General features: G+C 34.8%; 1 protein-coding gene and 1 long non-coding RNA gene across 2 annotated transcripts; one reads left to right on the top strand and one right to left on the bottom strand.

Annotated features, from left to right (window-relative positions):
* Positions 1 to 1,922: 1,922 nt before the first annotated feature.
* LOC123560223 (uncharacterized) lies at positions 1,923 to 4,820 on the bottom strand. The gene is made up of 3 exons (XR_008372836.1): positions 3,589 to 4,820; positions 3,117 to 3,221; positions 1,923 to 2,591 (listed from the first exon to the last, which is right to left on the bottom strand). It is a non-coding gene; the product is annotated as an uncharacterized LOC123560223 (long non-coding RNA).
* Positions 4,821 to 16,876: 12,056 nt separating this feature from the next.
* On the top strand, positions 16,877 to 20,488 carry LOC123543645 (uncharacterized). The gene is given in 4 exon segments (XM_045329713.2): positions 16,877 to 18,452; positions 18,454 to 18,695; positions 18,944 to 19,105; positions 20,199 to 20,488. Coding segments are annotated over 4 exon segments (2,046 nt in total). The 5' UTR covers positions 16,877 to 16,881; the 3' UTR covers positions 20,270 to 20,488.
* The last annotated feature ends 509 nt before the right edge of the window (positions 20,489 to 20,997 follow it).

Genomic DNA, 20,997 nt, shown 5'->3' with positions numbered 1-20,997 from the left:
ATCAAGAAAGTTGTAAAATGTCAGCATATAATAGAAATTGTCATTAACTTTCCTGTTCGGGAAAGTACATGTTCAAAACGGGAAAGTGCTGAAAATGGTAAGTTTTCTTAAGTCCTAACAAATGTCTGTCAATGCAGAAAGATTTTTTTTAAATCAACTTTAAATCAACTGAAATGCAGATATTTGGTCAGTACTTGTATATGCTGTTGGCAATAATCTAAGTAATAAATTATACCTCTAAGTTTTAGGATACTGATGAATTTAATAGTTACAATGTGTGTGTCTGATGTCAGATAAACAAAGTTTTCACGTATTTATATTCATCTGTTTTCAACATGCAGTTCCCACAGTAAGCTGCCAAAAGAAATGATGAACATTTTGCTGTCTATGTAATACCAAAGACTCCGATGTCTGAAAGGGCTTCACAAATTACAGGCATTACTGTAAGAGGGAGAATGATGTATGTCAATTCAGAGCCAGTTCAAACAAACAATATATGCACAGCGTTGCATGAATTCATCACTTTCATTAATAAAAGTGAAAACAGTGTATTATATGCACACAACTGCAAAAGTTTTGACAATCGGGTGTTAACTAATATAATCCTTTAATTGCATGTGGTCTTTTTCAACTGTTTCAGACAAAGGTGTTGGGTTTTGTTGATACTTACCTTTTATTAGTCCCCTACTGGTTGAAAACCAGTTTCGGGGACTATAGGAATGCGCTTTTCCGTCATTCTGTCATTCCGTCCATGTGTCTGGCCCATAACTCTGTCATCCATGAAGGGATATTAATATTACCTGGCACAAATGTTCCCCATGATAAGACGACGTGTCATGTGCAAAACCCGGACCCCTGGCTCAAAGGTCAAGGTCACAATTGGAGGTCAAAGGTCAACAGGGCTATTTTCCTGTCCGGTCCATAACTCTGCCATCCATGAAGAGATTTTAATATTACTTGGCACAAATGTACATTGTATTTCATAATAAGAAGATATGTCATGCTCAACTTTTAGACCCCTTGCTCAAAGGTCAAGGTCACAATTGGTGGTCAAAGGTCAACTGGGCTTTTTTCCTGTCCAGTCCATAACTCTGCCATCCATGAAAGGATTTTAATATTACTTGGCATAAATGTTCCCCATGTTGAGACGACGTGTCATGCACAATACCCAGACCCCTAGCTTAAAGGTCAAGGTCACACTTTGAGGTCAAATGTCAGTAGGATTTTTTTTTCCTGTCCGGTCTCTAACTGTCATCCATCAAGAGATTACAATATTACTTGGCATAAATGTTCCCCATGATGAGACGACGTGTCATGCACAACACCCAGACCCCTAGCTTAAAGGTCAAGGTCACACTTGAGATCAAAGGTCAGATACAAAAATGACTTTGTCCGGTGCATTTCTTCTTCATGCATAGAGGGATTTTGATGTAACTTGGCACAAATGTTCACCACCATGAGACAAATTGTCATGCACAAGAACCAGGTCCCTATGTTTAAGGTCAAGGTCATACTTAGAGGTCAAAGGTTAATTTTAAAAATGACTTTGCCCGGAGCATTTCTTCTTGATGCATAGAGGGATTTTGATGTAACTTGGCACAAATGTTCAACACCATGAGGCACCCTTGTTTTTAGAATTACGTCCCTTTATTTTACTATTAATAGATTATATTGCTACTTTTTTATGTCCCCGAAGGGAGGCATATTAGTTTTCAACTGTCCGTCCATTTATTCGTCACAACGTTAACTTTTTGCATGAAGGCACTTTACTCGTGAACCACTGCACCCAGGACCTTCAAACTTCACATGCTGATAGTACTTATTGAGTACACGACCCCTATTGACTTTGGGGTCACCAGGTCAAAGGTCAAGGCGCTGCGGGGGCATTTGTCACCATTAGTGACAGCTCTTGATATTACAGGCCATAGGGAAAAATAGAGACCTCAACATGGTACAACATATATGTTACATCGAATTTTTAGGTTTATTTTGACCTATCTCTACTTGGTAAAGACTTTCTTGTGGACTTATAATAGATTTTAGAGCTACATGTACATTCATAATTTAATGTCATGCAGTCACAGTCAATTGTTTAAAAATCTTCCAGTGTTTTAGAGGAATTTCACATTTATACTGTGTTCAGCCTTACATGTATACAGTGTGTTCTATATTTAACCAATGCATAGTACTGTTGACACACATAAACTTGTTAATCCAATGTTTACATAATCTATATGTAGCATTTGTTCATATTTAAAATTATGAAATTTGGGTCTAGTACACCTTAAAAAAAGATCAAAAACACTTTCAAAAAACACTTTTTTTCAATCATTCTTCATTTTAAATGACTGAGTTTTCAATTTTAATGGCTTTGGCACTGCTGGTTTTGAGCACACACTGCTGTAACGTTGCAAAGGGGCGCTATTTCATTATACAGGTACCACTGTTGACTGGCATCCAGCTCAGAAATGGTAATACCGTTGGGGAATTCGCCTGTCATACCAACCCCCTGTCTAAGAATATTAATCTCTGTCTCTATGTTGAAGTTATTAATCTTCATGAATACTATACCAGGTTGTGCAGAAGACATTCTGTAGTGATAAATGTATCAAATATTTAAGACAAAGCACTATTATAAAAATATTTTCAATCCTGATCAACAGCTATTCAAAAGACAGCCTACTTGATTGTTACATTAAATTACAAATTAGACTTTTATTACAGTAATGACAACGTCTTTTCATAAAAATTTCAACTACATATTCTGTGTCAAGTAAGGGCCATAGTTTCGATCTCATTTCAACAAATAGTTCTTTAAAATGGTTAAGAAAATAAACTGTATTACAATTATGTTATTTCTGTTGAACTGGCTTGCAGTGAGCTAGAGAAAAGGTGGTATCTTAATGTAAGTGGCCTCTTAACAGACATGATCTCTGCAGCAAGTTTTATGAATACTTGATTATTACCCAAAAAATCATAATGGTTAAAGAAGCTCAAGCCAAATATACCTAAACATGTTCTTGAAAGCCTGCTTCATTTCTGATGTCCATGTTCTTTTAGTTTAAGAATCAAACTGTGGCTGCATGAAATAAAAAAATAATGATAAAAATGAATACCTTCCACAGGCCAAAAAGCCAATCAGGACTGAATTTTGTATGCCCGGCTTCCATCAGGCTGTACTTCAATCATGTGGACCCTTCATAACACGCCACATTCCATAACTGAAATAACGGCGTATTTAAACAATGAATTCTTAGAGAGAAAAAAACTTTTAAGTAGCAATAGTGTAGTCTTCAGAACTTTATTAAAACAATTAAATGCTACACAGTTGAATTTCTAACATATACAGCTAAATCTTAATTCAGTTTGTTGTGTACTACTAAGTATGCAATATTCAAATTGTGTATCAATGTTTTATCAGTGGAAATATGATTTTTCATTTATTTAAAAGTATGCACATTATATATATATATAAACTGGAAAGCAGTGACTTCCCAAACTGAAGTATATGATCATACTATGAAATTAAATGTTTCAACATCAACTGTACACTTAATAAATATTTCTTTATTTATTGAGAATTCTTACCTTATTTCAGCATAGTCACTGTTCTTATTTTGTCCACTGTAATTGTCCATATGTGATGAAACATTCTTTTCTCCATAGCCATGATGCTGGAAGTGATGGTGGACCATAGATACTACACTGTTTGCTCCGCTTCCAACAGCAGGGAGACAACTGTGTATAGCGTTGATCTTAATAAACAAGGGTAGATAATAGTATCGATTTTTATCCAATTCTTGTGTACTTTTCATACACTAGGTAGAAAATCTGAGAGCCTAAAAAACAAAAACAGTTTATAAGAAATGTATTCAAGTTCTCATCAAAAATGGAATGAATCAACACTGACCAACACTGTTCATCATTTCTTGTCTATAGATAATGCCTCACAGCAGCTTGCAAATTAAATTGGATTCCAATTCACAATGCTTAGTATATAGTATACAGTTTTAGCTCACCTGAGCAATGCTCAGGCGAGTTCTTGTAATCACTCGATGCCGGCGTCTGCTGTATGTCAACATTTAGCTTGTGTATGTGATATAGGCTGTATTTTTCAATTGAGTTTCATGAAATCTGGTCAGAATGACGACCTTGATGAAATCTAGGCCAAGTTTAAAAATGGGTCATCTGGGGTCAAAAACTAGGACACTAGGTCAAATAAAAAACCTTGTGTATGCGATAGAGGCTGTATTTTTCAATTGATCTTCATTAATTTTGGTCAGAATGATTACATTGATCAAATCTAAGCCATGTTCGAAAATGGGTCATCTGGGATCAAAAACTAGGTCATTATGTCAATTGAAAGAAAAACATTGTGTATGCGATAGAGGCTGTATTTTTCAACTGATCTTATGAAATTTTGCCAGAATGATAACCTTGATAAATTCTAGGACAGGTTCGAATATGGGTTATCTGGGATCAAAAACTAGTCACTAGGTCAAATCAAAGAAAAACATTGTGTATGTGATAGAGGCTGTATTTTTCAATTGATCTTCATGAAATTTGGTCAGAATGATTGCCTTGATGAAATCTAGTTCGAACCTGAATATGGGTCATCTAGGATTAAAAATTAGGTCACTAGGTCAAATCAAAGAAAAACATTGTGTATGCGATAGAAGCTGTATTTTTCAATTGATCTTCATGAAATTTGGTAAGAATGATTGCCTTGATGAAATCTAGGTCGAGTTTGAATATGGGTCACCTGGGGTCAAAAACAAGGTCACTAGGTCATATCAAAGAAAATACTTGTTTAAACTCAAGAGACCACATTTTGGTCCAATCCTAATGAAATTTGGCCAGGATATTTGTTTCCGTGAAATCACTAGGTCACACATGTTTATACTGTTATTGTGTGTTTCTCAGGTGAGCGACCTAGGGCCATCTTGGCCATCTTGTTATCATAACTTAAAGCAATGCAGTATTTTCAATCCTTTTTCTTGAATCACCGAAAAATCAGCTTTTTAAACTTTTGTCCGTGCTCAAAGTCGAACAGTTCTCATCCGATCTTTACCAAACTTGAATGAAATGTTTTTGATCATAACTCCTTGGCAAAGTTCATTAACTAGCCAAATCGCCAAAGGCACTTCAGAATTAGGACCCTTGAATCATTTTTTTTTTACTTTTCAAAGGTATATTTGTAGTGAGTATATAACAGTATATAAAGATTGACTTATATTTAGATGATTAGGCAGTTGTGGGAGACATGCGCTTTTCTCAAAAGCAGCTCTAGTATGATCTATAAAAAAATCAGATTTCAGCTAGTTCAATTTCGCAAGTATAATATATAATATTGTTAATTTTTGTTTTTGCTCCAGCAGTAAACATTATATCTAAATTGAGAACAATAGTTTTTAATCTCTGTCATGTGATATTTTAATTTATTATACCTCAAATAAATGCCTGATGCAAATTTCCAGTAAGTTTAGATTGTAAGATATCACATGTCCAAAGATTTTGATATCTGATGCTAGAAGTTTATTTATCTATTGTACCCTGCAGATTTTTTTCAATGGTTCTTCATAATAAAAATTTTGAAAATAACTTTACTTTCAAAGTTATCGCCATCTTTTCGAACGTTATTAAATGAAGTCGGTTTAGGTGTTAACGCATTGCTGAAATATGCACATAAATATAGACTAACATTTTGGCTAAACTAACCATATTCATGGAAAAGGTAGTCAATTTTAAAGTGCTCTCAAGTAAAGACTCCTCATTATGTCTCCCCCACAGTTGGGGGAGACATATTGTTTTTGCCTTTGCCGTCTGTCAGCCCGTCCATCTATCCGTCCACATTAAGCTTGTTGGATTTCAGGTCAAATTGCTAGCCAAATTTGGACGTAACTTCACAGGAATGACCAGTACAAGCTTAGTTGTGCATATAGCCAGCACATTCCGCTTCGCTGCACAAAATGGCCGCAACAGCTAAAAAAAGAAAAGTCTTGTACGGCTTATACAGGTCAAACGGCTGGCCAGAGTATGGCAAAACTTCACAGGAGTGTTCATTACCAAGCTTAGTTGTGCATATCGCCAACACCACTTCGCGCTAAAAGTGGCCACCAGAGCTAAAGATAGAAAACTGTTGTCCGGCTTTCACAGGTCAAACTGCTGGCTGGATTTCGATGAAACTTCACAGGAATTAAATTATTTCTTATTTTTTGCTAAATAAGGAGTAAACTTTCACCCATTTCTGACAATTTGAAATACCTGTGCTTTAGTATAATCTGTCAGCTTTTCATCTACGAACAAATATTTGACCTCGGAATAAACACAGATCTCACAGGTGTCCGTATCGGAGCAAGTGTTTATAGAGAGTTTTTGGAACTTCGTCAAAACGTTCAAAAGGGCATTTTTAATGGTCTCTGAAATTGTCAGTGTATGTCTCTCTGAGGTAAGATCTTTCCATATTTGAGAGCTTCAGATTTACACATATCAGATATAATTTCAAAATGAATTTCGTATAATAAATGTTGATTCTACGGAAGCGTGAACGGGCCCTCAGGCGCTAATACGTTTAATTACATAACAGGTGCGGAAATGATATATACACATTTCCAAAAATGCATTTTCTATAGCTATTTGTATCTGAAACGTCTGTTGTAGTACATACGTATCATCAAATGTCGAAAAAACTATCATTTTTAGTACAAAAATGATATTCCTAATATCCTTAGGACACCGGGCACATTTTCATGCAAACTCGTCAGAGTTATGTATGTGTTTGACAACAAAGATGTGATCTCAATCGATCTGAAGTTATTCACAGAAGTGAAGAAAATGAATGTAGACAGGCAAAAATTGACAATCAAGGTCGACTTTGCACTGGTCGATACTCAAATGTTGATTCTACGGAATCGTGAATGGGCCCTCAGATGCTTATACGTTTTATTACGTTTAGGTATATGTTTGAGAACATATGGGAAAATTGGACCCATCGATTTTTCACACGAGTGAAAATATTTTATATAGCGCAAAGAAGGAGCCCTTTACTTTATTTAAATTCATGGAAAAAGTATTATAGGTATTTTAGCTTTGCAAACGATGTGATAATATTCAATGCATTGTCTTTCTTATGAATATTTTATTTTAAAAATGAATTTAAAAGAAAATGGTCTTTTTTGCGTATACTTTATGTCTGTCTATCTACAATTAGAAATATAGTAGAATATGGATATTTTGCTGAAATTTCTTCTGTTTAACAAAGAATAAATAGATTCTTATGTGTGCTTAAAGACCTTTGCAAACTACTTAGTAATCTATATTCATTTAACTAGTGTTTGATACTAATTTCAGTTTTCTAGGTGAAGAAGAAAATGGTATTTTTTAAGCATTTTGCAGATGAGTATAGGGTATTTTTTCCTTATCGGAAAGACTCGAACATTCTCGTATGTTTCCGTCAATTCTTACGGAATTTAAGCTCCTTAACGGTAAAGACTGATATCTTCTCACCCACTAAACAGCACACATGTACGGATTTATAAATTAGTGGACGCTCCATAATATGATTTGTTTACAGGCAATAGTCAATTTTAAACAGCTTGAGGATCGAAGTTCAAAATTTAAAAAAGAAACGTGCATATTTCGAAGTAGAAGTTAGAAGTAGAAAATCAAAATTCAAATTTTGAAAGGATGATGTTGAATTTTGCTTACATTGAATTTTGCAAAGACCCGGAAATCGAAATAAAATAAAAAGAATTCGTCGGATTTCGAGGCAGAATTGAAATTAGATCCAGCAGGATGGCCGAAATTCAAATATTTTGAGGGGAGCGGTCGTCCAGTGAATAATGTGTCGGCCGCTTAACCCAGGGATCTTAGTTTTAGTATATAAGTAACAAATTATCAACGGAACCTGTAAAATAGGTATTACAAATCAAACTGCTAGATTTTTTATTTGAAAATGGCCGTAACAAGTAGCCTCTCACCCAACTATATTCCAAATAACATTGGTTACCATCATCCATTTTCTTACATTCCGCATAACATTTCAATATAACTACATAAAAGAAGCAAAATATTGATTATTATTCAGAGCAAAAGACTCATAAGAAATATTTCAGCAAATAATGGTTATTTGAAAATAGTTTGAATAAAGAAAATGCACAGAATTACGTACTTTCAAGATAAAAGCTATTAATTTTGCGCGGTAACTGACACGTAACGTCATGACGTCAATGACGTCATTTTAAGGCAACATTGTTTTGAAGCGTTTTTGCGGCAATTTATTCATTATTTCTGCATTATTAAACCATAAAGCGTCAGATCGAAGACAGGTCTATGATTTGTTTTCAGAAGAATGAATATACAAACACATTTAGTTTGTCGTAAACGTCGTCGTAAATCGTCACGTAAGCTTCCGGTTGGACATGCGCACATACAAATATAAAGGTAACCTACCTCCTTAAGGAATCGTTGGCTCATCTATTTATTTATCATGTTGGGTTTAACGTCGCACCGACACAATTATAGGTCATATGGCGACTTTCCAGCTTTGGTGGTGGAGGAAGACCCCAGATGCCTCTCCGTGCATTCTTTCATCACAGGTGGGCATATGGTTAGAACCAACGACCTGGATAGCTTTTTCTCGCGTGAAGAATTCAATGCCCCGAGTGAGGCTCGAACCCACATCGATGACAGGCAAGTGATGTAAAGTCGGCGATCTTAACCACTCGGCCCGATGACTCAGCTTAGAGGTTTAAAGCAATTATAGTGTGAAGGGGTCCTAAGAACAGGCCTATATATTATAAGTGTTCAACTTCAAATATAACCGAGATATTAAGATATATGCTGAGATATTGTGCGACTTTTGGATCTTAATATTACTCCGCGAAAGAACGAGTGCAAATTATACACTGAAACGCTAATAAATAAATCACAAAGCAGCTGATCATGTCTACATTTTTGTAAATAAGAAGTTAATGTTTCATACAAAATATTACTCCACATAGCATATTATGTAATTCAATGCTGCATACAATTTATAAACGATATACAATCTGAATAACAATATCGCGTAACGAGAAGTAGACGTAATAGCAGGGATTGAGAGTATTGAAAATATTATGTCAAAAACACTACCCTACTTTACCGTGGTACTTTACAGACTTTCAGAAAAAATATTTCCTACCCTGTACATGCTTATTTGCAATCGATAAATCTGATATATTTCAAGCTGCATTATTTAGCTTTACCAATATCTGAACAAATGTAATGCCACCGAAATTAGATCAAACACGTACTAAGCGAATTAAACTTTTAACAGACTTGCAGATTGTACGGAATAAAAATCATCCCATTTCTTCTAAATCCGTTATCACCACAAACTGAAAGGCATAGTGACATACCTTATAACCAGTATTTTATGACACTATCAGCAATAAAGCTAAAATACTAAACTCGGAAATCAGTTCAAATTTTTTAGATATTTTTGTCACCGACTGCTGCGCTATCAGGTTGTCTTTTTGGCATTCGTATATCTCAAAATGCTGATTTAAAGGCCTTGATATTGGCAGTGGGCCAAGGATTTCTGTCATCATTAGCACAGTTGGGGCTAATGACTATTACAGTATGGTTCCAGTAAACAAGGGTCATTGTTTATTGGAAAGTCAGTCTATCTTACAAATGTATCAATTAGTGGGAAGGGGAAACAGTATATTTTATTTAATAAACATGCGATAACTTTAAAAGTTAAACCTTATTTTGACAATTTTTATGTAAAGGAATATATTTGTTGATCAATAATAAAATAACAAAAAACATATTTTGGAATATGTTACAAATCTTTTGGTGTTTAGGGGGAAATAAGCAAGGTTTTCTTTTCAAGTTCTGTCTGGAGATTTGCACATATTCAAATTTTATATTTTAGAAAAATGTGGCATTCACTCATTCTAAAAGTTTTGTTTTAATGCTTGCAGATTATTGTAAATAACATTAGTCTAAGATTGAAACCAAATGCGCATTTCAGTGTTATAGAGTAAAGCATGAAAAAAGTACACTTTAGGCAACTTATTACTGAAATCGAAAATAGTATAGATAGAACAATTTGATTTTATCAAGTAATATTATATTCAAATAATGGTGATTGCATGTACATGAGAAAATCATTTTCCCATTCTTTTTGTAAGTTTGTTTTATAAATATAATGGATGGGTCACCTTCATCGGTATGACCTTTTTCATTAGAGTGTATATCAAAATCCCCTTGATCAAAATCCCCTCCACTGAAAAATGACTGGGTGTTACAAAATCCCCTTCACACATTTGCAGGGGTTATCATAATCCCCTCTGTGATTAACATTATAGATATATAGATATATAGATATCAGTGCTCCAAATTATATTATGTTTGCTAAAGGCATTGTATTTACGTGCTTTATGCAATAGACTTTTAAGTTGTATATAGTTGTATTTGAACTTGATGAAAAAAGTAAAAATCACAGAGGGGATTATGATACCCCCTGCAAAAGTATGAAGGGGTTTTGTAACACCCTGTCATTTTTCAGTGAAGGGGATTTTGATCAAGGGGATTTTGATTGTCTCCCTTTTCATTATAATTATGATATTATAAGATATTGTTTGTCAACACAAAGAACACATTGAGTTTTCACTTATAATACATGTACCTGAGTTTTAATATCATTATTATTTTTAATATTATTACTATCATCTTTTATCATTTTAATTTGTAATATTATAGAATAATAATAATCTGATGATAATAAGTGTCTGTATAATAATAATAATGATAATAATATAATAATAAAAATAATTTATCATTATTGTCATTATTATTAATATTATTATTATTTCACATTCACCAAAGGAATATTAATTTCTTTCAACTCCACTGCACATTTGATTTTCATCTTCATGGTCTAGTTGGGACCTGCCCTCTAATCAGCTACTGTTACATAATCGCTGATAATCAGCAGATAAGATGGGAGTTGATTATTGGACTGATTTGGGGCGCGGTACACTTATATAGCAGTGGATGTATGCCTTTAATGTAATCAGACAATGTCATGAGGAAGATAAGACATTTACCTTTTTCACCTATTACATACCCATTGTGTAGTGTGCATATGAAATCTAATATCACGCTTTGTTATATACCTTACTATAAATATTAACACAAAAGCCACTGGAAACAAACATTAAGGCTGCCGTAGACGGATCCATAATTGCGCAGCGTGGTCACGCGCCATCTTCGTAACAGTCACAATACTATAAATAGTGTTCCCTATATATTCTATATAAAACTGACAATTTTTAATGAACTACCAACCATAGCTAGACCCATTTTAGAGGACAAATCTTTACTTCATTTTAAAGAGTTATGATAAAACTGACATAAAATGAAGAGAAAAGTAGGGGTCATGTATCTTCTAAGAGAGATTTCTCTTGTCACATTTGATTACTGTCGAATCACATCAAATTCACACTGCTGTGACCTGGAAGTACTACTAATACTAAAATTTAGTTTCACTTCACAAAATGCAACCTCTTCTCCCAATTTTTCTACCAAAATGTCAAAAATACACCCACAAGGAAATTTAAACAAAAACCAGCTTTAATTTAGACCTCCCTGGCCATGTCAAGTAAAAAATTAGTGTTCAAATACCTGGCAGCCATTACTCGACAATACCAGATGGTTCCCACACTGGTTCCTTTATATTAATTAGGCCATTATGACTTCAGTTAACCGGTGCGTCCAGGAGTTCTTACGTCATGCAGTAACGTCAATTTGGCGAGCGAAAGATTGCTTATTCATTACAGATCGATTCTCAACTATTGAGAACTAAATAATTTCTTTATTTTCTATCTATTAACGATGCAATAAGGCATTGTTTTTTACCTTTGAGTTAGTCACCCCTGGTAAATATCGAACCTACTACAACAACAACAACAACAAAAAGATTGCAAAGCTTATACTTATCAGTACTATAAGGTGTAGCTAAAATTAATTATTTTATTACTGGGGTGACTAACTTGAAACATCTCCAATTGATATAATTTTAAGACATTATTTTTTCTCTTACAATCTTTCGTTACATTTGCAATATTAAGGTCTCATTCCGTTTATATTATTACACAGTTATCAAGAACTTTTTCTCATTCGTTTTACAAATGCAATGACACTGCAATTTATGTTCATATTACGAAGTAATGAGATCCAAGCAACTAAAAAGGGACTTACCTTACGGCATTCATTTCGCTATTTACATTTAACGCAGTTTCAGCGGACCATTTTTTCAAAGTATTGTAGACACTTTTTGCATTTAGTAGTGTTTAGATTATGATGCAACTGTATCTAATAACATATATTGTAATTCTAATACAGTAAACTTTTTTGACTGCTAAACTTGATTCAGTATCATATCTTGTAAATCTTTTGAAGAATCTAAAATTTCTTTACTGACGTGCCCGAATCGTGAAAGGATCATGAAAGGATATCAAATTATATTAATCTGTCGTCCACTTTTTGTATAGTGCTAAAACTTTTGTTGATATAAATCTACATTTGAGTATGGTAAGCACTGTAAGCATTTACAGTGCGCGTCTACAATAGAAGTTGTTATATGAATGACAGTTGTGAAATATTAAGAAAACTGTAGGACTTGGAGTAACAAAATCTGCATTAGGCAAGTACATTTATTTTGACCGCATCCCAGAGTTTCAGATATGCATATGTGGGACATCTTAATTGAACGACTGAAACGTCGAGATCTGATATTTCATCAAGTAGGAGTCCGAAATAAATGCGTTAATCACATAGCAAAATATATGACATAAGACAGGAGAAAGTATCAGTATTATTTAGTTAACATACGAAATATCAATTAATGTAATACTGACTGAAAATATTCAATTCTATACACGTTCAGATTTTTTAAAAATTGTTTTGATGAACACCGGAAGTTTTATACCATCAATTTGAAAAGATACTTGCATGTTTGAGGTGATTTGAAGATTTTTGCAAATATTCATTAATTCTCGTATCTCTATGTTTTTTTTTATTAAATAAAATGCCATTGCTCAATACTTGTTAGGTAACGTTATGTCGTTTGATATTGATAGTTGCCTTGCAGACAGACAAAAAAAAAACACTGATTGTTTTAGGAATTTACCTTTATATCGATTTAAAAACAACAGGAATGGAAAGGGCTAGATTATAAATAAAAACATTACACCAGAAAGTAAAACAAAACTTATTTCTTCAATGTTCTATCTAGTTGCGATATAAAGTTTTATCTTAAGATACGGCATTACATAAGGTATCTCGTATCTTACGAGAAGATTGAGTTAATAAAAAAAATTCCCACGAGCAAGAAAAGATGACGTTACGACCACCTTTGGACTTCAGGAACATTTGAGTTAGTCACCCCTGATTCGAAAACGACACATAAGCATTATTTATATCACAAAAACACTGCAGATCTCAAACCTAAATATTTTTATTATTTCAGACACTAATACTTTGAATGTTCAAGTTTCAGATCTATACAAATTAATTATGAATCTCATTCTTATGAATTTTTCTTTTTTAGTACTTTCATTTTTTTTTAAAAAATCTATCAAAATTTACGAAGTTTTCATTATTTCTTGTTTTTCTTTTCAGTAAATATTTGTATGGCATTTCAGTTCTTTTTCATTTGATGAGTCCATTTTCTTCGCTTGTCTGTGTCTGAATACTTTACAGTATCATCATCACATTCCGTTAGGCGTTTTTGCACTTTCTTCTTGAATTTAATCTGCAGGTATATCTTCATACGATATTTGTTTTCAACAGTAGGAATATTTCACTATCATTTACCCCACCCATCAGCATTGTTTTTTTGTTTTTGTTTTTTTGTACAGCATCTCGAATAAATTACCAATTATTCAAAAATGCGAAACAGATAATAAAAATATAACAAAGAAAGAGGGTTTCAAACGTCTTTTTTGTATATTATATACATGCATACGAACCGTCTGAGCCAAAAAATGCTCCCATCAGAGATGAGGAGGTTTTAATGATTGTATTTACTTATACCAGTGTAAATACATTTACTTTTACTTATGTCACCAAACATCCCCATATTCACCATTAAGAATATTCTATATCTAGAAGTGCATTCACGGATCAATACACAGTGATAACTTATAGTTCTCGTTATTGCCTCGTCAATTAACAGAAAAAGGTTGTTGAACTCGGGGTTGTTTAAAAAAATAAATAACGGAAACTAGTGTAATATTTTTTTCTATATAAAAAAGTCTGGCATCCCGCGCATAAATAAGGTCAATACATGAACTATTTTAGCAGTAGTTAGCTGAAAAATACTTTTAGCTCGAAATTGTTTGATAAAGGTGTGCGATATAAAGCGCAAACAATTAAATCGACACGTTGATATTCAGGAAGTAAAAATGGTGTGCGTGTGCGTACCCGTGTGTTTGTGTGCCAAGAGTGAGAGATGGAAGGAGGGAGCGGGGTAGGTGTAGCAATAAATCGGTAAAGAAACATTTTTTTGTATGGTTTTGCTTAAATGACGTCAGAAACGTGCATGAAAATCAGTGAGTAACAGAAAGTCAAGTTTTTTTTTGTTTAAACTTCATACGATTGGAATCAAGATTTTTTTTTATATACAACTGTAATTGCTAAATTGCTTAGTTTTTATACATCTTGTCAGATCTTATGTGTGGAATTAAACAATTTAGAAGAAGTTGATGGAGATTGGAAATTACTTTAAAGCGACTAGCCCACACATTATAAATTTTAAAATGATTTACCACCGGAAGGCAACTTGAATGTTGCCACTATTTCATATATCTACATGACACTTAATGGTTAATATGTTTCTAGTTTCAATATTTACGGGTAAGTTTGTGTACCCTAATTTCGAATTCATTGTTTTGTTATTATATTCGTTTAAAATCGGTAGTATCTTAAACTCAGTAGAAACTGAAATTATTACCGGGCAATGCTTTTATTAAAGTGAAGTGTAAGATTGTTATAAAAAATTATAAAACTAACCCATACAGGTTAAAAATATCAGAGGAAAGCTTGAAAAAATAAAACCATATTAAAGGCGGATTGTATTTAAACACAATTACGTGTCCATAGTAATATATATAAGTATGCATGTTACCACGTGTTCAAAACCATCTCAGACCACTTTCTTTAAAAAATTCAGTACAATTTTATGTTATCGATATTTTTTATTCTTACAATATTTACGTAACATATTTCACAAATTATGACTGTTATTTCTTGTAGTACCGAATTTTTTTGAAACGCTGGTGACAAGTACTTTGTCTTTTTATCTGAAGAACGTTTAAAAACAAAGAAAAATATCAAACAGGGAATGCCACGCACCAAAAGCGCAGCCTCCTCAAAACGAACCCCCCAGCACGCAAACGCGTGCACCACACACACCCACACTCAAAGCCCACACACCAGGACAAAACGAACAACACACACACACACACACACACTCAAAGCCAACACATAAGGACAAGACGAACAATAAGCATACACACACGCGCGCACACAAAGTCAACACACAAGGACAAAACGAACAAACAAAGGAACACAGTGGGGCACCGCCTTGGAACGGTCAGTAGCAAAAAAACACTGGGGAGCTTAAACCAGTTTATGGTGCACACCCAACCTCACTCTTACCCCCACCATGTTCCAAAGACACGGGACAGTGTAAATAAAATGGAAGTCTACACGATGGTTATTCTTAATAAGTCGCCTTATTTATTTAATACGTAACGATTTGTCAAGAAAACATTCACTCAAATATTATAAGTACAATAGACTGGTGAAGATAGAAAGTAGTATTGATTAGGTCAAGAATATACATTTTTTTTTGTTGTTGTTGATGTAGCCCGCTGCCAACTGTAGATGTGTTCGTTAGTTTTCGAAACGCTATAACATACTGTAATCCAAAGACCGACACGCAGAGGTACATCCTAGATGTATACATGTGTAGCTTTTGAATTCTGGACCTTTCTAGAACAGTCCTCACTTATATGCTAACCCTGCTAGAACAATTGATTATCCTCGTTTAAAGACTGTTTATTCATTTTGTTCCACAACGGTTAACTAGACTACAAGTGTATTTTTTTTAAGTGATGGATAATAAAGTGTGACAACTTTTCTACTTGTAAAGTTTGCAGATAAAATTTGAAATAAAGGTCAGGTGCAGGACTCGAAACAAAAGCCCCGAGATTGGCAGGTAAAAGTTTTGTCCGCACAGCTGCTTGCACATGTGATATTTGTTAAATTATAAAGAAGTAAATATGCAATAGTTATATAGCTACATCGCTATTAAGCTTCGGACACCGAAAAATAATTTACGCAAAGATACGAAATATTCATGAGTTCAAGGTCAAATCTTACCGACTTTTATATTATTGTTATATTCCGTTACATTTTCAAAACGCCATAACGCTACGCGGTACCTATACATGTGCGCTCTGTTGATTAGCATGTTCTCACTGTCACCTGATGTTTGCGAGGCGCTAGCTTAAGGGAGTTCCGTTTTTTTATCAACCGGAAAACCCTTATCGGAAATAGTAGACGAGTGTTTTTTGGTTTATTAGGAAAACAACGATTGTGGTCATAATTTGATGAAAAATACATTTTAAGAACATTGAATATGCAACATTAAGGGGAAAATAGGTAAATGCTTGATTTTATAAATTCTCACACCGCGAGGCGTGTGTTAGACGCTTTAAAGATATTTGAAATTGATATAACTTTTATAGTTTTTACTTCTAACTATGAAAAGTATTCGGTTCACTTTTACTCATAAAACTAACACTTTTTATCTTTCAGAAAAGTATGTTAGATTTCACGACATTTCAACTGGCCTATAAGCTTATATTGCTTATCAGCATATCGAGAGTGCTATGCGATGATCACGGTAAAGCTGGTACCTGTGACATGGGCGCGGCGACCTGTCAGCTATTTTTGGAAGTAGGGACATGGTTTCCGATGCGGAAGGGCTATGCACAGAAAGTTTACGTTAATGAAACTGACGGTATGCTGTATCTGGACGGCGAGTCAGTACGTTCAGATGACGTTGTTCTAGCTGATGGATCAGCACATGAAAGAGTTCTGATCTTGTTCAATAAGACAATGCCTGGACCAACACTTACTGTCTACGTGAATCAAGAAGTTACTGTTCACGTAAAGAATAAATTGATAAGCGATGGAATCACAGTCCATTTCCACGGAATCGAGATGCGAGGTACTCCATGGATGAATGGAGCAGCATTTGTTACTCAGTGTCCTATTTTACCCGGTCAGACATTTACGTATAAATTTAGACCCAACCGGATCGGAACTTACATTTATCATTCTCATACTGGGTCACAAATGAGTATGGGTCTTTCAGGAGCATTTATTGTGAAAGAAAAGAAACGGGACAATATGGAGGAACATATTTTGTTTGTTCAGGACTATAACAATATACACACATCCGATGACATTTTCACAAGCGGGCATTTGGGTAGTATAAGAGCGAAAGGTGTACCTTACAGACCCTATATAATTGATGGCACATATTCCGCAGCTACAAAAGTAACTTCGTCTCTAATCAACGGACGAGGACGTTCATTTGATTCGGACGGGAAACAATTAACAAGAACACCTCTGAGTGTCTTCAAAGTAACACAAAGGAAGCAATATAAATTTAGAGTGATTGGAGGGGGCTATGACATCCAACACAAAGTATCTGTGGACGGTCATAAGATGAAGGTCATAGCCGCTGACGGTCACGATATCGCACCAATCACAGCAGACTTTATCATCATACATAACGGTGAAAGGTTTGACTTTATACTTGAAGCCAACCAGTCCCCTAGAAATTACTGGATTCGCGCTGAAACTTTACATGCAGTGCAAGACAAGGCTGGATATGCAATTCTTAGGTATGATGATGCCGAAGAAGACGCCGATCCGACTTCCGGTATTCAAAGTTGTACAGAAGGTAACCAATGTATAGTTGTAAATTGTCCTTTCAATTCGTATCCAAACTGGAGTTGTGTTCATACTGGCGAAATGCGTTCTGTGGCCGATGATCCGGCACCAAATGCGACTTTTGGAAAGTTTAAGGAATATTTCGGTAATTTTGGAATGGAACGAGGAGACGATCGAATAATATGGCACCATATGAATGGAGTTAGTTTGCGGTTACCAACAGTCTCTGCATTGACACAGCCGAGCGAGGTGAGTGAAAAATGTGACTAGTCCCACAACTGTGGACCTGAAAAAGTTTGCTTTTGTAACAGACCACTGGATGTGAACTTTGGGAACATTATACAGTTTACTTTTTATAGCCGTAGCCTTGCCCATCATCCAATACATATACACGGATACTCAGTCCATGTGTTGAAGGTTGGTTTTCGCCAAACAGAGTTTTGCTAATTTAGGAGATAACGCTGATGTCAAATGCCCTGGACACTGTTACTGGAATGCTTCTTGGGCTAATGAAACTTGGAATGAAGGAAACATTCCTGGCGTTGATCTAAGACGGGCACCACGCAAGGATACAATAACAGTTCCCGCTGGCGGTTATGCGGTTGTGCGATTTGTAGTAGACAATCCTGGACTTTGGTATATTCACTGCCATCAAGAAACCCACATCCAAACTGGTAGGCTCATTTAAGTGTTATGAAATAATATCAATCATTATAAGCATGCATATATGTTTTATCTCCTATAAGATTCTAATTTTTTTATTGGTGAAAAGGTGGTCATATGTTGACCCACTCTAATTTGTTGAAAGGTCAGAAGTTTTTCATGTTAGTTTAAAGTCTCGCTCCCCATTTGTTTTATTGGCCACACAAAGTACCCAATAATTAATAGCATCTTACCATATAAAATCATATCTAATTGCCAGGATTGGGTTTTCTGCTGAACGATTCTTTCTCAATGATCCCGCCTCCTCTACCCGGATTTGAGGAATGTAGAAGCTTTCCGCCCCCAGACCGGATTGCAAGTCGTCAAACTCAAACAGCAGAGTCCTCAACAACTGATCAACCAACAACACAGGCGAACAAGGGTAGGTGCAAAGGCGATATGATCGAACCATGCATTTGTTTCATGTATACACAGTAAAAGTTCTAACTCCACACCTACAATTTTGGATATATCTCACTAACCTTTGGACATACTTGATAAAATTTGGACACTATATAGATAAAATATTTCATAAAAGTATTTAATGAATCAGTTGCGTAAAATGGCATATTTATTGAAGCGTGAACAATTTGAACAGTACAACCCCAAAAATGAAAAGTCACACAATCCGAGTTCGTAGTATCTCGTGTGCACTCATACAGCATTAATAACGACTGTACACATGGAACGCATGGATCGAATGAACGTTCGGATACGTCCCTGAGGAATAGCATTCCATGTTCATACAACAGCATTTTGTAGCTGACGGAGATTGCGAAGAACATGTCTCAGTCTCCTGACTCTTCGCCCAAGTTCATCCCACAGGTGTTCAATGGGGTTCAAGTCAGGAGACTTTGAACACCACGGTAGCACACTAATGTTGTTTTCGTTTCAACTAGTTTCCGAATATTATTTCATATAAAACATGTTTCTTAAGCGTGTACCTCTCGGTTTGATATGCCACTCTGGACCATTGCGACGGCGCACCATCTCTCATCTAACGTCACCTGGCGCATACTTGTGGAAACAGCAAACTTTTATGTTTTTTACTGTGGACTGATCACACAGATTTCATATTCACATATTTTGGACGGTGTAGAGCGACCGGTAGATATTTAAACATGAAAAGCACGTAATGCACGTACACGGCGGAAATCAATGAAGGAGAGGGTATTTGTTTAAAATGATATCGGTTATCTGTAGGGCGATACGTAGGTACTTAGCAGACGACATATAGGTTTATTACCGGTAATAGCAAGAAAAATATTCATATTTCAAAAGTGTGGAGTTAGAATTTTTGCTGAGTGTAAGAGAACAGAATATAAAGAATGTCCAGGAACAAACTGTTTTTCTGCGTGTGCCTAGATTACCTTCTACAGACTAATTTCCTAATGGTGTGATTGTTAACACAAGCACAGACGGCTATATATTGTTAACATTGTTTACATTAAGTTCTATTGTATTTTTTTTTGCAGTTAGCATGGCAGACGCGAGGACATTTTCAGTATGCGAAGGAGCAAAAGCTCAATGTCGTTCTAGTTTTTAGCAGATCCAAAGTAAGAGGATTTTATATTTCTTTATGTTTAATGGCCTTTTTCTTGGCCATGCTATAGGCTATATACTGATAGTTTCATTACAATCTACACTACAGAAAACGTTTTAATCGAAAAATGTCTTCAAAACTGTGATTCATTATGTTTCAAATTGTTTGTTTTAGGTTTAGGACATACATTTTTAACAGTAGTTCAGTTACATTACGGCAGGCAGTTAAGGGGACGCATACTTTGAAATTAGAAAAAAGTGGGTGGGGTATGATAAAATTTACATGCAAAAAAGTACAAGGTTTTGGTACATGAAATGGATACTGTTTCAACTGTTATAAGTACATAAAGGATTGCTCACTAAAATAAAAATGAGAAAACTGAAACAAGAAAGTTATTGTTGAATTACATAAGACTTCTTGTGTACATTCAAAGTCAACAATTAAGACTTTTTGGTGCGAAAATAATAGTGCTTCACCTTGTCCAAACATTTATCAATGTCCTACAGATTCTAATTTTTAGAAAGAATGTGAAATATGGTCACTGTCTTGCTTTTCATTTCGCATATGTAAGCTAAAACACATTATTTAGTTTGTTTACAAAGTAGTGCATAAGAAAAGATACGGTGGTCAAGGAATGCCACATTCCAAAACTAAAAGAGTATATTCCCCTTAATACATTAAACATTTATGGTTACAGAAGTCTAGTAGCTTATAACAAGGGCCTAGAAATG

The sequence above is a fragment of the Mercenaria mercenaria genome, chromosome 10, assembly GCF_021730395.1.
Source record: "Mercenaria mercenaria strain notata chromosome 10, MADL_Memer_1, whole genome shotgun sequence".
Lineage (NCBI taxonomy): Eukaryota > Metazoa > Mollusca > Bivalvia > Venerida > Veneridae > Mercenaria > Mercenaria mercenaria.
This window is presented reverse-complemented; position numbering and strand designations above follow the sequence as displayed.